The sequence below is a fragment of the Corvus cornix genome, chromosome 17 (assembly GCF_000738735.6).
Source record: "Corvus cornix cornix isolate S_Up_H32 chromosome 17, ASM73873v5, whole genome shotgun sequence".
In the NCBI taxonomy this organism is placed as follows: domain Eukaryota; kingdom Metazoa; phylum Chordata; class Aves; order Passeriformes; family Corvidae; genus Corvus; species Corvus cornix.
In genome coordinates, this window is record NC_046346.1 from 10241208 (window position 1) to 10260762 (window position 19555).

At 57.8% G+C, this 19555-nt stretch overlaps 1 protein-coding gene across 17 annotated transcripts in view; it reads left to right on the top strand.

Annotated features, from left to right (window-relative positions):
* The first annotated feature begins 8116 nt into the window (after nucleotides 1-8116).
* The window catches only part of GRIN1 (glutamate ionotropic receptor NMDA type subunit 1), a 38249-nt gene continuing 26810 nt past the window's right edge, over nucleotides 8117-19555 (top strand). For all 17 annotated transcript variants that reach the window (XR_005603265.1, XM_039561828.1, XM_039561829.1 and 14 more), the window contains exons 1-2: nucleotides 8117-8554; nucleotides 12414-12548. Coding sequence is in view for 16 of the 17 variants with exons in the window: in XM_039561828.1 (XP_039417762.1) it covers nucleotides 8297-8554; nucleotides 12414-12548 (393 nt within the window). In the remaining variant the exon portion in view is untranslated. The remainder of the gene's footprint in view (nucleotides 8555-12413; nucleotides 12549-19555) is intronic.

Below are 19555 nucleotides of genomic sequence, written 5' to 3' on the forward strand. Positions count from 1 at the left end.
GAAACTGTTCTGTTAAAGAGACTCATTTCAGCAGTGATGTGGTGTCAGCTGTCACTGCACAGAATCATTCCTGGAACCCAGCAGCTTCTCAGGATCTACCCCTGAGGGATGCAATGGATGTCTCAGAGTTAAAAATCTGCTTTTTTCACCCTGCCTGCAGAGTGCAGGGGGTGGGGGGCTGTCAGAATTGAGAGGCATTAACACAGCGGAACAGGTTCTCAGTGGGAATTGTTTTCTCCTTTTAAGGCTTGAAGGGAACTTTTGGTTGGGATTCAGGAAAGCTCCTCACATTCTCATACAGCCACTATTCAGGTAACTACAGTCCCAGTTGCCATCTGACCCAGCAAAGGGCACTGGAGCCCTGTGCTCCAGTTCCTGTGGAACGCTGGGACCTGGACAGCCCAGGAGGGCAATCGGGGCTCCGCACGGAACAGGGGAGTGGGGGGAGGGGGAATTATTACAGAGACAACTTTCCCTCAATGAAGCCGCTTTTAACGTGGACGCACAGGGCCCTCCCCTTTCTGTGGATGCTCTCTGTGGATCTCGGGGATGTTCACCTTTTCCATGGAATGCTGCTGCATTTTCCATCTTCTCCCCGGAGCTGCCCTGGAAGGCGGGGTTGGCCCGGGGTGAGGGCAGGAGGGTCCAGCCCGGCCATCCTGGGAGCAAAAAAGCACAGCGAGAGGTTCTCCTGTGGGAACGGGGCATGGTGGAGGTGTAAAGGCAGCACCCCCGGAGGGGCGGGAGGGGCACTCAGGGCTCGGCTCCTTCTGAACCTCACCCTGCCACAGCCTGGGAAAGGACACGGGGAAAGCCGGGAAAAACCAGTCCCGGAGGGGTTTGTGCCTTTCTAGGGGAAGATCGGAAGCAGGACTGAAACAGGGATGCTCCGAAGGAGGGATTGAACCACGAGATGGCACCAGGCAGCTGCCAGAGCCGGCAGGGACAGCGGCGGAGGGACAGCGGGGACAGGACGGACAGCGGGGACAGGACGGACAGACAGCGGGGACAGGAGGGACAGGACGGACAGCGGGGACAGCGGGCAGCAGTCCCCTGGCAGGCTGTGGGCAGGAGGTGCTCGCTGACTGCAGAAAGGTCCGAAGAGTGCCGGCACTGCTGAAGCAGATGTCCGGGCTGTGGTGGCCACCGAATCACTGCCCCGGGTTTAGAAACCACCCCAGAGCAGAGCCGGCCCGTCACAGCCCGTGTGTCACCCCCGAGAGCTCGGAAGTGCCCCGCAGAGGCTGCTGGAGCACAGAAACATCCGTGATGAGAGGCATCACCTCGGTCCAGGCAGGGGGAGGAAAATTTCTCGTGGTCATCTCCAAACCATTGTGGCTTTGACCCTCAGCCCCGGGTTTTGAGCTCCTGGATCCTGTTTTGGCCGCAGGGTAAAAGGCACCTTCACAAAAACGTTTAAAGATTTAGGATGCTTTCCCCGCTTAGGGAGAGGAGAGCATTTAGGGAAATCTCCATTCCTTCCCCGTGCCTGGAGGGGTGGAGGAGAGCCACGGGCTCACACAGCCCAGGAGTCTCTGGGAAGGGGAGCCAGAAGGAGAAGCCCTTTATCCCTTTGCTCTTGAACCCTAAGAGCCACCCATGCTGTAGCTCAGCAGCAAATCCCTGCCTCGGGCAGGGCCGGCCAGAGGCTGTGAGCCAGAGCAGTGACACTCCTGGGCAACAAGGAATTTTGTGGTGAGGTGAAGGGAAGCCCCAGCTCCAGACTGGATTGCTTTTCTCCATTGCTGGGCCCGATTCCCTTTGCTCCCTGGAGGAATGGGAGGTTTGCCCTACTGGGATGTGTCCCTGCTCGGTGCTGGGATCCACCTCTTCCTCCCCAGCCCAGGGCAGCACCATCAGCTGAGCACTGACCCGGTAAAACAGGACCATGGGAGTGCAGGGCTCTGCTCCCGCCAGCTGTGCTCCCACCACATCTGGATGGCTGCCACAGCCTCATCCCAACCGGTGCTCCTCCCGAGGGGCTGGGTCGGTGCCAGGTGCAGCTCCTGGGGCTGCTCACCCAGGTGTGGCCACTGAAGGAAAGGCCAGGCCTTCCCTTCATGCTTCAGGTGATGCAGGTTTGTGTTCAGAGCTCATTCCTGGTGAGCTCTGGTTGTACTGAGTCACTTGAAGCCCAGGCAGTGAGAAATGGGTGACGCTGAGCTTTGGGAGCTGGGCTCAGCACGTTTTCCAGGCAGCCACCCCGATGACAAGTGACACAGTGTGAGCTCTGCCTCCCAAAACCATTTTCCTTGATTGGAGTGCTCTGGGCCAAGAAAAGGAACCCCTGGAAGCTTTCCCAGCCTTCAAGCCCAGGAAGGTTTATTTCTGATGTCTGGCAGAAATGAGTGGTAGTACCCCAGTGCCTGTGGGTCCCTCCTTTCCCAGAACTCTGGCACTGGTGTCCCTCAGCCTTTCTGGAAGGCTCTCCCACATCTGCTGGCAGGGCACCAGGAGGTGCCAGGGATGACCTTCCCCAGCCCCAGGGGACAGGGATTCATTTCTTCTGTCTCTGACACACCTCTGCACCTGAGCTGGGTTTCAGGCCAAGAGGGCGAAGGCAGGGAAAGTGTTTCTGCCTGTGGGAGGTGTTGTGGACTCAGCAAGACCAGCCCTGGATAGGTGCTTCTGTGATCCCATGACCCTTTACAGCAGGCAGCCCCACCCGTGTGTTTGCCTTTCTAGGAAGCCCCTGTGAGTCTGTGCTTTCCAGAGGCGCTGACTTGTGAGTACATGGCAGGAACCTTCAGGGAAGGAGATGAGATAAAAGCAGTGTTTTCTCCAAAACTGGTGTTGTCTCATCATGGTTGGGGTTTTTTTAGGCTGGTTTCATAACAGAACTTGTGTAATCAATCTTTCTTTCTGTCCTCAGCAACAAAATTTGGATCTTCTATGAAACATCAATCACACACGACAGGAGGGCATGGCTCCCAGGGGGGCAGGCTTGTCACCACATTCCCGTGTTTTGGATGTTTTTGAGCTGTCACCCATCACTTCTCTGTTCTGGTGATGCTGGAGCCCAGCCAGGCTCCCCCCTCCAGCCTCCTGAGGGCATCCAGAGCAGCACCAAGGCTGGTGCCACTCAGCTGCTGCCCCTAAATGCCACACTGTCACCACTGGGCCAGCCTGGGCTTTGTTTCTTTGCTCAGCTCCTCCAAAGCTCCTCCCAAGGCTGTGCACATCTCATTTATCGTGTTTGGTGTCTTCAAAAGACCCATCTGGCAGACTGGAAAGCCACTCTCCATTTCCTGTCCTCCCAAGGTATTCATGTGGAGCTGCACAGACTGGAGAGCCCCTGGAGCTCCTGAAGCTTTGCAGAAACATGAACATTTCCCAGCAGCAGGGTGAGGTGCTGAGCACTGAGATGCCCCAGGCCTCATCCACTGCAAGGGACAGATCCACCCCTGGCTGGGGCAGAGCAGGGCTGGGACACCAGGGATGCTCTGTGCTCCTGTGAGGGGACAGGAGGCTGGGGCATGCACCCAAAGGAGATGTTTGCTGCCTCCTCCCGAAGGTGGGTGTCAGAGATGGGAACTTCTGCATCCATCACTGTGAAAACAACGTCCTGGTTTTGTCTCTGGAAGGGTTACAAGTTCCAGAGCACCTCATTTGTCATCGACCCCTTTTTCCTCCCCCTGTTTCAGCTTCACTGCAGCTCCAAGAGGCTGGAAATGCCTGGAGATCTCAGTCTCCCTTGACAGGGCACAGCCGTGGCACCTCTGCCCACCAGAGGGGCCTGTCACCCCCTGGACTCTGCTGGGGACAGACAGTCACCTGGAGAAGCTCCTGTGGCCCCTTTCCCGGGGAATTTGGCCCCTCCAGCCCCTCCAAATGGTGGGATGGTTTCTGCTCGAGCAGGTGCTGCACAGGCACCAACCACCACTCCACCATGGAGATCCTGGGTGTGTCCCAGGGCTCCCAAAGAGACCCTGGAGACTGAGGGGGACATTCTTGTTGGCAGCTCTGCTGTGTGCAGGCAGGCAGCCCCATCCCACCGGGGAGCTTTCTCAGGGGCACCCAGGCTGTCGGGCGGAGTGTGGTGGGGGGCACCGAGGGCTGCTTATGTTCCCCCATGTGCTCCATCTCCATTTCTCCATCACCAGGCCCAGGCTCCAGCATCCCCTGAGGTGAAGAAGTGCAGGAAATCCCCAAGCAGTGACCATCCCTCTGAGGTGCTTTCCAGCCCCTGCTATGTGGCAGCCCCAGGGGACTGGAAGTCCCCAAGGACAAGTTGTCCAATCTCCTGGGACACCATGTGCAGGCAGCTGAAGCCCAGCCGCCTTCTGGCTGGTTTTCCAGCAGAAAATTGGAATGTTATCAAAATGAAATTTTCCCTACAGTGCATTTCAAACACACAAATCCTGGTTTTCCCCTAGAAAATGTTCGCAGTTGAACTTCCCACCCCTCCTACTGCACATCTGACTGTGTTGCTGCACATTCGGTTCCCTCTGATTGCACAGGAGGTGCTTTGGGGTTTCTCACTGTCTTTGCCTCTGGCTGTCGATGTTCCATGTCCCATCCTCTTGCCTCTCACCCGAAATCTCCCTGCCTGCTCAGGAACACCGTGGTATCCAGAAGCCAGACTGACTGCTTGCATCTTGTTTGCGCTCCCCCACCCTGTGCGTGCCCAGCTCCCGGGATGAAGGCAGAGCTCTGCCGGATGCTGGGAATGCTTCTGCACACGGGTGATGCAGAGAGGCAGTAACCTGGCAGTGCAGGGGGAGAGACACCTCAATTCTCATCACCTGCTGCAGGATGATGCTGCAGCTCCTTTCTGTGGCAGCAGGGACTCCAGATGTGCCACACACTCTGCTCAGGAGGGTGGCAAAGGCAGATCTGTGGGCAGCCTTCCTGTGCAGGGCTCCCCAGTGCTTCCTACAGAGGCTCAAGTCATTGCCAGCTGCTGCTCTGACTCCTCAGGGTGAATCCAAGGATGACGATGCCACCTTTTTGTTTGGAAATTCATGATCTCAGACCCTCAGGTCAGTATTAGAGACCACCTTTACAATCGCTGTCTCCACTGGATCTGCAGTCCTGTCTGAAGAGCAGGACAAACAATGCTTGCTGCTGCTTTCATGGTCCTACACTGGCTGTCCTAAAATATGTTCCAGTTCTGTGCTTATCAAACAATCCAAGGGATTTGGCATCATTATTTGCTGTCTCACAGATTTTATCGTCAGTGACTGCTTCCAGAGCAAAGGCAGGAATACTGAAGTGGCAACCACATTGCAAATCCCTTCATCCCTGTAGGACCACGCACGTGCCATGGCAGCTCTTCAGTACCAGGCCTTGGAGCCTTGCCAAGGCCCCTCAGCATGTGCTTTGCCTGTTTTACACCTCAGATTAACCTTGCAGCTGCACACAGGAAGCATTTCCACAGCCTGTGTTGCTGTCACTGCTCTCAGTTCCTTTCAGCTTTCTCAAAAGAAGAATTGAGTTTGTTTGGTAGCTCTACAATGAGTGGCACAAACTTCATATTCCTAGTACTTGATTTGGTCTTTTATGAAATTCCATTACCTACTCTACCACTGGGGCTGATGCCTTACCCCGAGGCGGGTAAAGTTTCCAGCTGGGTTCAGTGCTGCTCCTCCGAGGTCTCCAGGTTCCTTTCCTGTGGAAGGAATTACAGCACTGACACCTCACCAACACCCCTCCCATGCTCGTGTCCAACCCCCTGCATCCAGAAGGTGCCAGCTATGAAGAGCAGGTCCACACTACACTAATTGCTAACAGGCAGCCGAGGTCAGTTCTCGCCCTAAACCGTGGCTGAGGAGGTTGACACGATGTACCAGGGGGCAGGGCCAGGGGAAGCAGAGAGCATTCCTGGCTGCAGGGTCAGCTGGTGGATGTGGCTGTGCTCCCCACGTACACAGCTCCCACCTGGGAGAGCCCCGCACACCCCCTCTGCCTGCAGAGCATCAAAGAGCCTGAGGACACAGCAAGAGGGGGACCCGTGCGGTGACAACATCTGTGCTGGCTGAGCCTGGCTGCTGCGAATTGTGATCCGGGCTGCTCCTGGCGCCAGCACAACATGGGCGGGGGAGGCATGACCTGAGAGGGAAGCAGGCATCTTTCAGATCTCCACAACTGTGCCAGAAACAAGAGTCTCTGGAGACAAAAAATGAATGGAGGCACAGAGGGAAGAGCCTGCCTCCTGAGCATGGTCATCCCAGAGTCCTGGGCGACACAGGAGGGACTCAATAGCTGCGTTCCTTCTCCCTGCAGGGAATTCCAGGTAATCAGAGGCAAAGAGCTCCTGCACTCCAAATAACGTTTCAAGCCTGCTTTCCTTTGTCTTCTCTGCCAAGCCACCTGCTGTGGCCAGGTCTTGACTTTGTTGTTCTACTGCCATCACACCCACCAGGATCCAGGTCTGTACAGCCCACTCCAGAACAGTTTCTTCCCACACAACCTACTGCAGGTGCACCTGGTAGGCAGAGGAAGGAATGAAGTCAGCTCTGTGCAGACCGAGGGTAGGGATGCAGCCCTCTTTGCCTTGCACCCTTTGTCCCTTCAGGACAAACCCACACCGTGTGGATCCAGCCAGGCCCTCAGCTCCACGCGTGGAGGCGTGAGAATGGCACGGTGACACTGAAAAGGGTTAAACGTACCTAGAAGTCTGTTCCAGGAGAACAGCAGGGTTGGTGTGAGCTCCACACCAAGCACTGCAAGAGTTAAGGTGAGGTGGGGCCATTTTCCTTCTCTCAAGGAGCGCGTCATGACCTCGATGGGTTTCATTGCTTCCCCAGGCCATGGTCTGCAGCTCCCTGAGAGGGTCTCACGGCTGGAAGGGGCTGCACAGCCCCCAGAGCCCTCCATGCCGAGCCCTGCAGCGTTACACAACGGCCATTTTGCTCCTGCAGCTCCTTCCGAGTGCATGTGGGCAATGTGGGACACAGGCAAAATGGTTTCCATGGCAACTCGCACTTCAGAGATGCCAGTGAGAAAATTTGCGTTGGGGGAAAATATTCTGCTTCAACTCACGTTGCAAAGGAGGGACAGAGGTGGGCTGCAGCAGCGCCTCAGAAATGGCGGTGTAAAAATATCCCTGGTGAGTTTGGCTCAGCAGTGCTCGGTCTGCTGCCTGCCCGGGCTGGCTGTGGCGTTTGTCCCGTGCAGTGGCAAAGCAACACCCTCTCACTACCTGCAACCGCTGTTTTCGCCAAAAAGGCCTAAGTGGCAACTCTGGGGAGCGATGTGCTGTTCTGGCCACCTCACCCCTCTGGCCCTGGAGCAGGACAGATGTGGTCCAGGAGTGAAACTCAGTCTCTTTCCACCATGGAGCTGGCCTGCCCTCCAGATGTTGGCCACTGGCTGCTGTGCCTCCATTTCCTTAAGGGAGGCTGATGGTAGCCCAGCAGCAGGTAGATGATGAGAACTCCAAGAAACCTCCTCAGCAGGGAAATCTTAAGGTCATATCCCAGAGTAATATGGTGAATTTAATGGAGGGAAATGGCTGGTTGCCCTGTGAGCTAATGTCTGGAAGAGTGGTGGCTCTGTCTGGAGGGACAGAGTGAAGCCAAGGAACCAGGCTGAGCATCTGCTGAACATCTCTGCCCAGGAGCTGTGTTGGTCAAGAGAAGGTTCTCCAACACTGGAGTGAACACAGACCATGACAGAGTCCATGTCACACACAGCTGTCCCCAGGCAGAGCTGAGGAAGTGTGTTAATCAGAGATGCTGCATAACTGGGGATGTTGGTGTGGAGAACAAACCCACAGATCGTGTTTTACCCCCAGTCTGGTGTGGAAGAGTCCCTGCTTTACCGAATGCCTGGCTTGTCTGCGCCTTCCGAGGCACCGGGGATGCCCTGATCCCGAAAGGGCACTGCAGGTGAAGAGGGCGGACCCCCAGAGCTCAGCCCCGGCCGAGCTGTGCACCCCCGCACCAGCGACACTCGCAGGAGGTGCGGGACGCACTCGCGCCCCGCAGCCGGCACGGGGACAGCGGGACCCGCGCCCCGCGAGCGCTGCCACCGACCCCGCAGCACCCCCGCGGGAGGGGGGCTCTGCCGCAGCGCCCGGGGCGGGCGGGGGTCCCGGGGGCGGGCGCGGGGCGGGCGCTGCGGCAGCGCGGGGCGGGCGGGGCGGGGCGGAGCGGCGGCAGCGGCGCGGGCGCTTCAGCACCGGGGAGAGCGCCCGGGAGCGCCCGGCAGCGCCCGCACCGCCCACGCCGAGCTCCGGGCACAGCCCGCGGGCAGAGCCCGATGGGGCCGCGCTGAGCCGGGCGGGCGGCCCGCGGGGCGGGCGGGCGGGCGGGGGGCGCAGGGGGCCCGGCGGGCTCCGGGCCGCCCGTGGATGAGCACCATGCGGCTGCTGCTGCTCGCCCTCCTCTTCTCCTCGTCCTTCGCCCGCGCCGGCTGCGATCCCAAGATCGTCAATATCGGCGCGGTGCTGAGCACTAAGAAGCACGAGCAGATCTTCCGCGAGGCGGTGAACCAGGCCAACAAGCGGCACGGCACCTGGAAGCTCCAGCTCAACGCCACCTCCGTCACCCACAAGCCCAACGCCATCCAGATGGCCCTGTCCGTCTGCGAGGACCTCATCTCCAGCCAGGTACCCCGGGACGGCGACCCCTTCCCCGCCCCGTCCCCGGCGGGACCCGAGCCGCCGCCCCCGCGGCCACCCCGCCCCGGCCCCGCGGTGCCCCCCGGCCGAGCCGCGGCGTGCGGGGTCGTGCCCGGGCCCGGGGCCGCTGCCCGCATTGCAGCCTTTATGTAAGAGCGGCCGGCTGCGCGCTCCGCGCACCCCCGGGCACACACGGGCACCCGCACACAGTCCGGGCACGCACGGGCACCCTCAGCCAGCCTGGGGCACGCACGGGCACCCGCACACAGCCTGGGTACACACGGGCGCCCGCACACCCGACGGGAAGCACACGGGCACCTGCACAGCCCCCAGGCACAGACGGGCACACGCACCCCCTCCGGGGGCACATATGGGCTCGCACACACGCCCCGGGGCACGCATGGCCACCTGCGACCCCCACCCGGGTCACTCATGAGCTCACACACACACCTCAGAGCATACACGAGCTCACACGTGCCCCGGGGTGCACACGGGTTCACAGCAGCACCCCGGGGCACGCAGGGGCACCCACACAGCCCTGGGGCACACACACAGAGCCCTCAGGGCACACAGGGGATCACACATGCACTCTGGGGTGCACACAAGCACCCACACACGCACCAGGGCACACACAGGCTCACACACGAAGCCTGAGCACACAGAAACTCACACAGACACAGCCCTTGAGCACACACAGGCTCACACCCACAGCAGGGCACACACGGGCCCCTGAGTGGGTGCACATACATGCCCAGCCAACGCTGTGCATGCACACAGCAACATGCATGTACATCACACACAGAGGCACCACGGGCACACACGGAGCTACGTGTGAGCACACACAGGCATCCCCAAACTGTGGGGAGATGTGGGCACGGGGAACGCCGCGTGTGCACACCCACTGTGCACTCACAGGTGCTGTGGGAATGCCCAGGGGCTGCACTCCATGTGCACACACACTCCGTGTGCGCACACACATTCCACACACATACTCCATGCACAGACACTCCATGTGCACACACAATTCCACGTGCACACACACATTCCATGTGCACACACACACTCCACACACATACTCCATGCACAGACACTCCATGTGCACACACAATTCCACATGCACACACACATTCCATGCGCACACACTCCATGTGCACACACACACTCCATGTGCACACACACACTCCATGTGCACACACAATTCCACTTGTACACACACTCCATGTGCGCACACACACTCCACACACACAATTCCACGTGCACACACACACTCTGTGTGCACACACATTCTATGTGCACACACAATTCCACATGCACACACACATTCCATGTGCGCACACACAGTCCCGTGCACACACACACTCCATGCACACACAATTCCACGGGCACACACATTCCATGTGCACACACACACTCCACACACACATTCCATGTGCACACACAATTCCACGTGCACACACACATTCCATGTACACACACACACTCCACACAGACACTCCATGCACACGCACACTCCATGTGCACACACATTCCATCTTCACACACACATTCCACGTGCACACACGCACTGCTGTGCAGACACGGGCTCACACACAACACAGGTGCCTGCACTCGTGCCAGCGTGCACAGCCGCTGTGACACATGGACACATCTGTGTGCAGGGCCCTGCCCCACGCACACCCGGGACACGGGCACACGCTGTGCTCACAGCGTGCACAGACACAGGGAGCACACCTGCACAGACACACACCGCCTGCACACGCGCACGGACTCCGTGTGCTGCGTATGACTGCGCACACGAGCACAGAATGATCCTCCCTCCACGGGTCACTCCCAGCGCACCCGAGGGTGCAGTCCAAACCCTCAGTGCTGGTGGGTGCAGCCTGGGGTGCCCCGGGCAGCCCGCGGCCTGGCCTCTCCACCTCCCCTGCGTGTGCTCTGGGTGCTGAGCCCGGCTAGCCAGCCGCAGTCCGTCAGTCGGGGCCATCGGGGGGCACACAGGCAGGTACAGACCCACCCCCTCCTCCAGCACACCCCCGCACATGCGGGAGGTCCGCGTGGGCCCGTGCGCAGGTGCGAACGCGCACCCAAATTGCGTGAACGCCCCCACCGCGGAGCCTCACCCACCCCATCACGCAGAGAAATGCGTGTGCGCACCCGGCACACACAGCCAGGGAGGGCAGGGGGCCGAGTGGAGCAGAGCTGGCACCTCGGCAGCTCAGCTTGCCGGTGTGGAGGATGGCTGGGGACACCCCCGCGGCGGTGGCCAGGCCGGGCAGCGCGGGCTGTCCGCCGGCAGCAGGGGAGGCTCAGCCGCGTCCCGCACTGAGCTGAGGCTCCATCCAGCGCTCCCGGCTGATGGGTGCCCGTGGCCGTGCCCCCTTCACGCCTTGCCCCGCGGCGAACCCCGCGGAGCGCCGGGCTGGTGCGGGCACATCCCTGCGGGAGCGGGGCGGTGCGGGCGGCAGCGGAGCCGGGGCGCGGGAGGGCTGCGGGTGCTGGGGCCGGGGTCCGGGGGTGGCTGCTCTGTCCTGACACGCAGGGCTTGTCCCGGCCGCTGTGCCCAGAGCGGGGCACAGGTCCCTGGCCCCGCTCGCTGGCGCTGTGCCGAGCAGGGGGCTGCGAGGCAGAGGAGGGGCTGGCAACCCGCGCACGCAAAATGGCTCCTGTCGGCGGCTGCTGTGTGCCACAGCACAGCCCGAGCCCCGCACAGCCCGGCCGCTGCCCCGAACCTGCTCCTGGCCCAGGGCCCTGCCCCAGCGCTGCTGGATGCCGGTCCTCATCCTCTGTTCCGGCACCGGGCACCTCTGCCCAGGGCATCCCCTCCTCCTGCGTCCCCAGGACCTCCCCAGCCTCTTCTTTAGCAATTTCTCCCTATTTCCACGTAGGGTCTCCAGCCCCTGCCCCAGCTGCCTCTGCACCCTCAATTTACTCCCTCCCAGTGCCGAGCAGGATCCTCCCTCTTCCCCCCAGGCCCCCTTCCCCAGGCACGCTTTGTCCTCCTCTCCTGTCCTGGCAATCTGTCCCTCTAGCCCGGGCGCAGAGCACATCCTGGGGCTTGGGCAGATGCTTGGAGAAGGAAGAGTTATTTCCTCCAGACATCAAAGTCCTCGCACTGATTCGCCCTAGCTGGAGACCTGTCACCAGCTGGGGACATTCCTTGTGCTGCGAAGGGGCATTGGTGTAGTGAAGGATCCCCCAGGGATTACTACCCAGCTCCTTCCTGTCCCTTTGACACAAAGCAGGATCCTGCTGGAGACCAAAAGCCCAACTCTGCCGTAACAGCAGGGTTTTGCCGAGATCCTCCTTCCCCATTTCGGTGTAGCCCAGATTCCCGGCTGAGGGCAGGTCCCGGCTCCTGCCCCCGCCCTCCGGGCTCAGGCGTTCCTGCGTGCCCAGGGCCAGATGGCTGATTCGCTCCCTGGCTCTGCGCTCCCGCTCCCGCCACAGTCCCAGCTGACCACTTTGTTTGTAATAGTCCTCAGAGGGGAATTACAACCGAGTATTAAATGTGTGGTTAAGGAAATCGCATTACGCAGTGTGACTGGAAGGGAGATGCTTCCCTTTAATCTGTAATCCATGGAAGTTATTAGTTTAGCGAGCGGGGCGGTTGGGCATGGCATTCCATTAGGATATAACCCTGCGCAGAGCCATCACCCCCAGCCGTGGCACAGCACCCCTGGCTCCCAGCACAGCCCTTGCTTCCCTGATCCCACTCATTTCAGTGCCGTTCTCATGCTAACACGGGGCTGTTTAGCGTTGCAGAAAAGAAAAGGGAAAAAAAAAATCACGCTGGATGGCCGATGCGCTCCTGTGAAATAATGTTTGTGTCGTGTATCCTGTCCTACAGGTCTATGCAATATTAGTTAGCCACCCTCCTGCTCCCAACGATCACCTAACACCAACACCTGTGTCATACACAGCTGGCTTCTACAGGATCCCTGTCATTGGTCTGACAACACGCATGTCTATATATTCTGATAAGGTAACTGATGCATGCTTCTGGTCTAGTACCTCATACGTGTGCTGTAAACCAAGAGTGCCCGTCAGGAGGGTTAATGATGTCTACACTCTGTGTCTGTCTGTCCACCCTCTCCAGCCCAGCCTGCAGCTCCCTCTCTCTCTCTCTCCCTCCTGCATTCCAGGGTACATAATTTTTTTGCAGCTGCCAGTGCTGACCTACATAGTGCCGGATGATTTCTGCAGCGCTGCTCTGCCAGCCTGCCGGGCTCGCTGCTCTCCAGCCACAGCAAAGGCGTGAGCTGGCTTCTGCCCTGCTCACTGCTGACAGCCAGGGGGTTCTGGGGGCTCTGGGGGCCTGTGGAGGGGCAGGAGGATCCTGTTAGAGCCTGTACACTGGGCAGGATCTCTCTGGGGCTTGGAGGTTGTTTGGTTGCATTCCCTTCTCTGGGTTTGTGGGATGTTGGTAGGGGAGATAACAGAATATCCTGAGGCTTCACGTGGCGTTCAGTCTGGCCAGCACTCAAGACAGAGGTTCAGATCCCAGTGTCTCAGCTGTCCCTGTGGGAACACAGAGACTTCCAGGCTGGATAAGGTCCTGCCATGTGCAGGCAGTGCCTGGGCACTGAGGTGCTGCCCTGGCTCTCAGCTCGCAGCCCGCTTGGCAAACACCTAAAGCTTTCATAAAGGCAAAAGGAGGAGCTGAGCAGAGCCAGGCCTTCCAAATGCCATTGCAGGATTTCATCCAGGCACACGAGCTCAGTGGGTGAGATCGAGCCTGCTTCGAAGCACGAATCGGCCTTTGCTTGGAAAATGTGAATATTCACAAATGTAAATGTTCAGTGCAAAAATAGTCTCTCCGCCTACATGCTAAATGAAGTCAAATTTCAGGAGGAGGAGCAGAGGCTCCCAGAGAGGCACCAGCAGCACTGCTTGGCTGGAGCAGCAGCAGGTTTTGGCATCTCCCACCAGGGAAGCCATGGCAAGGTGGTCAGCAAGCCAAGGCCATGGCAGTGACGGTGATGGTGGCTGGCAGGGCTGGGGCCTGCACGCCCTGGTAGGGTCCCACCAGGCATGGTTGGATGGAAAGGGCTGGCAACAGAGCTGGCAGAGCAGGCAGGAAGTGTTCAGGGGGAATTTGTTTCTTGCTGCTGTGGGGAGGAGACAGATCTGATAGAAATGTCCCTGTGAGGGCCCTTGTGACAGGGCCCAGGGGGGCAGGGAGAGAGGATCCTGCACCTGACAGGTCCTGCTCCATCTCTGCAGGGCTGTGCTCAGCCTGTGCTGTCCAGCCTTGTGCTGGCCTGGAGTGTTCACCCCAAGGGGCTGGGTCCCGCCTCTGCTTCTGCCAGTCTTTTCCTATTTAAAACACATTTTCTGCAAAACAGCCCCATAAACCCCGCCTGGCTCCCTTCAGGGCTGGAGGAGAGACCCACGGCCGCAGTGCTGACCCGGTGTGGCGGCAGGGACATGCTCTCCATGGAGTATTTGGGGTGTTGAGTAGGTTCAGGGCTGTGGGGTACATTGGCCTGGCAGAGACTGGGCAGGGAGCCCACGCTGCCCACCCCGAGCGCCCCTCAGAGCACTCCTGCCTGGCTGGCCTCGTGCTCAGCCTCCTGCCCACCAAGGCTTGGGGCTCTCTGAAGAACAGGGAGTTGCAGACAGGAGATGGGGCATAGGCAGGGACTGGGCAGAGGAGCAGAGGGTGTTGGGCACTGGAGGGAACACCAAAGGTGGGAGTGGAGGGGGGGGCAGAGGGGTGTGGAGCCGTGGGATAGGACAGTGGAAGGTTCTGCACACCCCATGCAGGACAGGCTGGCTCGTGACATGGGGACATTCAGCTGTTCCCTTTTTGGTTTCCAGTGATCAGCTTGCTTCCTTTTTTGTTTTAATTCAGGAAATTATATCTTTCAGCTTAGTTTCTATGGAAACAAGCTTGTAGGATCACTTTGTATGTACGCCCCTAATTGGTTTTGGAAGCATCAGACAATTTTAGCTAAATTTCACAGGGGGCTGAAGTTGGGTTAATTATGCTCCTCTCAAGGCTACCGGGGGAGGAAAGGTATGGAGCTCAGCACAGACAGGTTTGCCCAGTAACTTTGGATGCTCTCAGAGCATCTCCAGTCAAGCACAGTGGTCCATGAGTTGTGCCCAATCTTTCAACAAAGATACCCGAGGGAAGTGAATTTTACTGGTCCCAGTACCCAAACATTTATGCTAGAAATGATGCTGCAGTTGTCAGGCAGAGCACTCTGGCTTGGCCTCCTTGTATGTGCATCTTATGAAATCATGAGCTGCTCCTTCACCGAGACCCTCACACCATCCAGCACAGCCCTGCCTGTCTGGGGAGGGCTCTCTGGAACCCCAGCCACGTCTGAGTGAGGTCAGCAGGGAACTGGAGGGGAGAGGGAGTCTCGGGGTAAAGGCAGCAGAGTGGCTCCCATCGCTGTGGTGCCCATCGCTACGGAGAGGCCCCAGGGAGATCTGATGGACTGAGCACTGCAAAAATCCCCCTCTGACCTGCCCAAGCTGGGCCCCTGCCTGGCCAGGCTGGACTGTGCTCGGGTCACTGGGGGTGTTTGTATCTCCTCTGCTTCTGGCATTGGCATTGGCATCTTGGCACCATGAAAAATGTGAGATGGCACAGAGTGTGTGAGAGCAGAGCCTGGGGGAGTGCACAGCTCAGGAGGCAGGAGGGTCTGTGCTCTTCAACACCACCCTGGGGGACCTCTCCTACGTGTGGGGCTGAAGGGACACCCTGGGTGCCCAGAGGAGCCCCTCATCACCCCCCAGCAGATCATTGCAGCAGAGGATCAAGGAGATAAATTAATAAATTAAAGGAGATCTGCTGTGCTGCTGGAACAGTTGGAAAGTGGAGTTTAGACATCCTGCAAATGGAGAACTTTTTCAGTTCCAGCCCCTTATCCTTGAAGTGCGGTAGTTGAAGTGAGGTCTGTCTCTCTCTCCAGTCTGGGGATGGCTTTTTCCTGCTCTCAGCGGAACCACTCCAGGCCCTCATGAGGCTTCTTCACTGGAAAGAGTTTTCCTCTTTACTACTGGTCTCACTGGCAGCTGATGCTCAGCAGAAGCCCTGTTAGTCAGGGTGGGAAGGTGCGAGTGGGGGGAAAAGTGGCTCTTCTTGACCAAGGTCAGGGTCAGGACTCCTTCACCAGCACCCACAAGTGGTGACTGGAGAGGCTGCTTAGTGCAGCACAGAGAGGCTTGCCCTGGGACTGGGGGGCACAGCCCTCAGCAGGGCAGCACAGCCCTCAGCAGGGTAGCCCGGAATGTGCCAGAGCGGCCCCGGCCAGTGGAGTGATGGCCTGATGGAGCCCCCACATCCCAGCAGATCCCCACAGGCTCTCAGATCCCAGCTGGGAGCAGGACAGAGCAGCCCCACAGCCCCCAGGGGCTGCCCCACCCCTCCCTCCGTGCACTGCAGGGAAAGGCAGAGAGAGCATTTGAGTGTGAGCTCCCCATCCCTCTGCCCCCAAAATCCCTCCCTGCACACGTTTGAGCTATCTCAGTTATCTCAGCTCCCTCCCACGCCCACAGCTGTCATGTGGGGCAGTGGGCAGGCTCCTTCCATGGAGGCACTGGCCCATGGCTTCTTTCTCGTGCCCAGCTGGTGAATTTTACCAGATTTTCAGAAGCTTTATAGATGGGGATCTGTGTCAATCTCTTCGAAATTTCCCAGGCAGCTCAGCTGGGAACTGCATTGCTAGAAGGGGGACTGGCCCCACTGACACAGGTAATGAAGCAAAAGCAAATTGCTCCCTTGAGCCTGTAGGAAAAAATCACTCCCGCAGCCACGGGCTGTGAGCTGGGCTGAGCCCTTGGGCACACAGAAGTGAAGAAGGTGACAAACCCTTCACTCATGGCCCTGTGCATGGCCCTGATGGGACACACGGGCATTGCCTGGTGGCCCCCCAGCCGTGCCCTTTCCTCTGTGGATAAAATCTCCATCCAAAGGCACCCCCAGTGCTCTCCCCCAGGCATGGCACGACCTCAGGTGGGTTACAGCACCCAGGCACGTTCCCTGCAGGGGTGGGTGCACTCCTGTGCTTTCTGCAGGTTCAGGCTCACAGCTGTGCATGCACAGCCTGTGCTTTCACACAGACACGCAAGATCGGCTCAAACAGCTCCTCTTTGTACGGACTTGCATCAAGTATTTGCAGTTCTCAAGTCCTGACCTCACACAGAATCATCAGAGAATCCCAGACTGGTTTGGGTTGGGAGGGACCTTAAAGCCCATCCAGTGCCACCCCTGCCATGGGCAGGGACACCTCCCACTGTCCCAGGCTGCTCCAAGCCCCAATGTCCAGCCTGGCCTTGGGCACTGCCAGGGATCCAGGGGCAGCCCCAGCTGCTCTGGGCACCCTGTGCCGGGGCCTGCCCACCCTCACAGGAAATACCCCAACCACGCTCCCTCCGGTGCTTTTTGTCTCCAGCCCCCTGGGCTCCTGCTGAGCTTGGGCACCTGGATTTCACCCCAGGCTGTATTTACTGCCTGTTTGCAGAACCAGAACCAAGTGAGGGAGCACAGGGCTGAGCACTCAGGTGTGGGTGGGCTGTAGGGAGGCTTCTCAGCAGGCTGGGGTTGGTGGGAGCCATTCCCATGGTCCCACTCCAGCGCTGTGACCAGCACCAGGCACACTCAGAGGAGAGCAAGGGGTGAGGATCCTACAAAACATCCTACAAGGGCAGCTGTGGGTTTGTAAGGAGGAGCAGTTTTTGCTGTGTGCCTGATCCGAGAGGAGGGGTTGATGACCCTGGACAGCCCCAAGTTCAGGTGCTTGGAGCAGCGCACCAGAGCTGCTGCAGCTGGGTGAGCCCACACGCTGCGCTGGTTCTCTCACAGAGGCTGTGCTAGAAGCACCAGGTCTTTTTTAACAGTTACTTGCCAAAAAATGGGCTAATCAGGATGCATAAACCACTGCATGCCCACCCTTTGCAGTGCAGCCCATGTGCCCATGCCCAGGAGAGCTCTGTGCTGGGTGTCAGAGGGGTGTGACAGGGACCTGTGAGGTGTCACTGTGTGTGCTGCAATGGGGGTTATCAAATTACACCAAGCCAGATTCTCACCTGCCTCTGCACAGCGCAAGTTGAACATTTGGGGGACTCTACTTTCATTTTTCTGCCAATCTTTGGCCCCTGCAAGAGATGCTCAGGAGTCCCAGGTGCTTCAAGAGCCACGCACAGACCGTGAGTGCTCATCCTGAGATCTTGGCTCGGCACTTGCTGTGGATTTTTCTTCATTATCCTATTTGAAAACCACAATTCAGGGATCCAGGAGCTAAGGTACCAGCAGAGCCTGTCCATGACCCTTTTGACATCACCTCAGGAAGCAAATTTGTCTGGGCTGTTAAACCAAGTTGCTCCCCAACAACCTTGCAGTAAATTTTTCCTCTGAACACAGTGATATGTATTTACAATACTTAAGAAAGCCATGATCAGTTTAAACAGAATTTTTGCAAGCTGCTTGGGAAACTAGAAAATAAATTGATGCAATATACTGAAATTTCAAAGATTTTGTCATTTCAAGAAGGGATTGAAAGAATTTTGATAGAATTTTGATTTTTCAACCTTTGTTTTTCTGATTTCTATTTTTAATATTGGCTATTTTGTTCTTTTTTCATTCTTTTCTCTCTTCTGATTTTTTTTCCCCATTTCCAGTTTCACTTTCCCTGTATTTCCTTAAAGCAATTAAAAATGCTCAGGGGTTAAAAATTAAAAATGCTTAGATCCAGATGGTGTGCCCCTGACCCAGGCTGTGCAGCTGGACCTGGAAATTCCTGGGCATCTCTGCTGACTCCAAAGAGCTCCTGGACACTGTGTTGGTGTGGAGACCATGGTTGTCTTTCACTGTTTGTCCCTATGGGGTTTTTTCCCAATCCCAGGGTTAGGGCTGGTCTTGTGGCGTGAGCTGCTCTTGCTGTGACTGTAATGTCTGTGTCAGTCACACTCCGAGAGTCTCCTTGTGGCTCTCCGGGTTTGTTTCCCCCTCTGATTAAGCATCCGCCCTTCTCCTCAGTGTCTCACCATCAGGAAATGTTCCCCGTGCTGTGGTGGCTCTGCTGCTGCCTCTGTCGTGTGTTGGGCTGGGGCAGGAGCAGGGAGCTGCTGACCCTGTGCAGGGAATTTTCTGTACGTTTCATGGTCTGGTTTGACGTTATCACCGTGCTGAGTGTGAGGAAAAGGATTTATTTGGTGTGTCTGTCCCTCCTGTGTGTGCCCATGGGGGACATGATGCCTTTTCCTTTCCAGTGTGAATTACTTCGGCCCATTCAGGATGTTTCTGACCCGTTCTGGGTCTGGTCTCTGGATGAGCAGGTCTGGACAAGCCCTGTTTGGTCCAGACAACCATCTCAGCCTTACAGAAAGAAATATTTTTTTTATTTTTGTCCTCTCCAGTTCAGGCTCCTGCCTCCCTCCAGCGTGTAGCTGGGCTGTCAAGTAGAGTCCATGCTGAGCATGAGCACTTTCACTTCCTAATGTTTGACTCTAGGGCTTTTTGGACGAGCTGCATTTGTTTGAAAGCTCTCTGTCAGCTCCAGCTTTTGGCCTGATTGCTCCCCTAAGAGCGCTGTACTTAATTAGGCTGGAATTGCTATTGCTCAATCAGCCAACCATGACGATGTCTTTAACCAAATCAGAGAGGTTTGCTGGGGCACGGGTCCAGAGCTGCCTGCTCTGCCTGCTGCTGCAGAACAGGCTGACCTAGAAACAGCCAGGGACCACGTTATAAAACTGCCTTTCTCAACTTCTGCCATGGCAAATGGCGAATGCGCAGCTGCCTGGGCCTGCCTCTGCCTTCTGACAGGAATTCTTTCTCTTTTCGATGCCCATTGCCTGGTAATTATTTGAAAGGTCAAGAGGCAAGGCTATGTTTGCACTGAACACTGCTGGCCATTCATGGCTCGAGAGGCTTTTCTCCTCTGTGCACTTGTGGACCACAAAGCAGAAACCCCTCTTTGCCATGCTCTGGTTTAACCTCAGAGAGGTACAAAATCATATCCAGGGTTTGCTTCC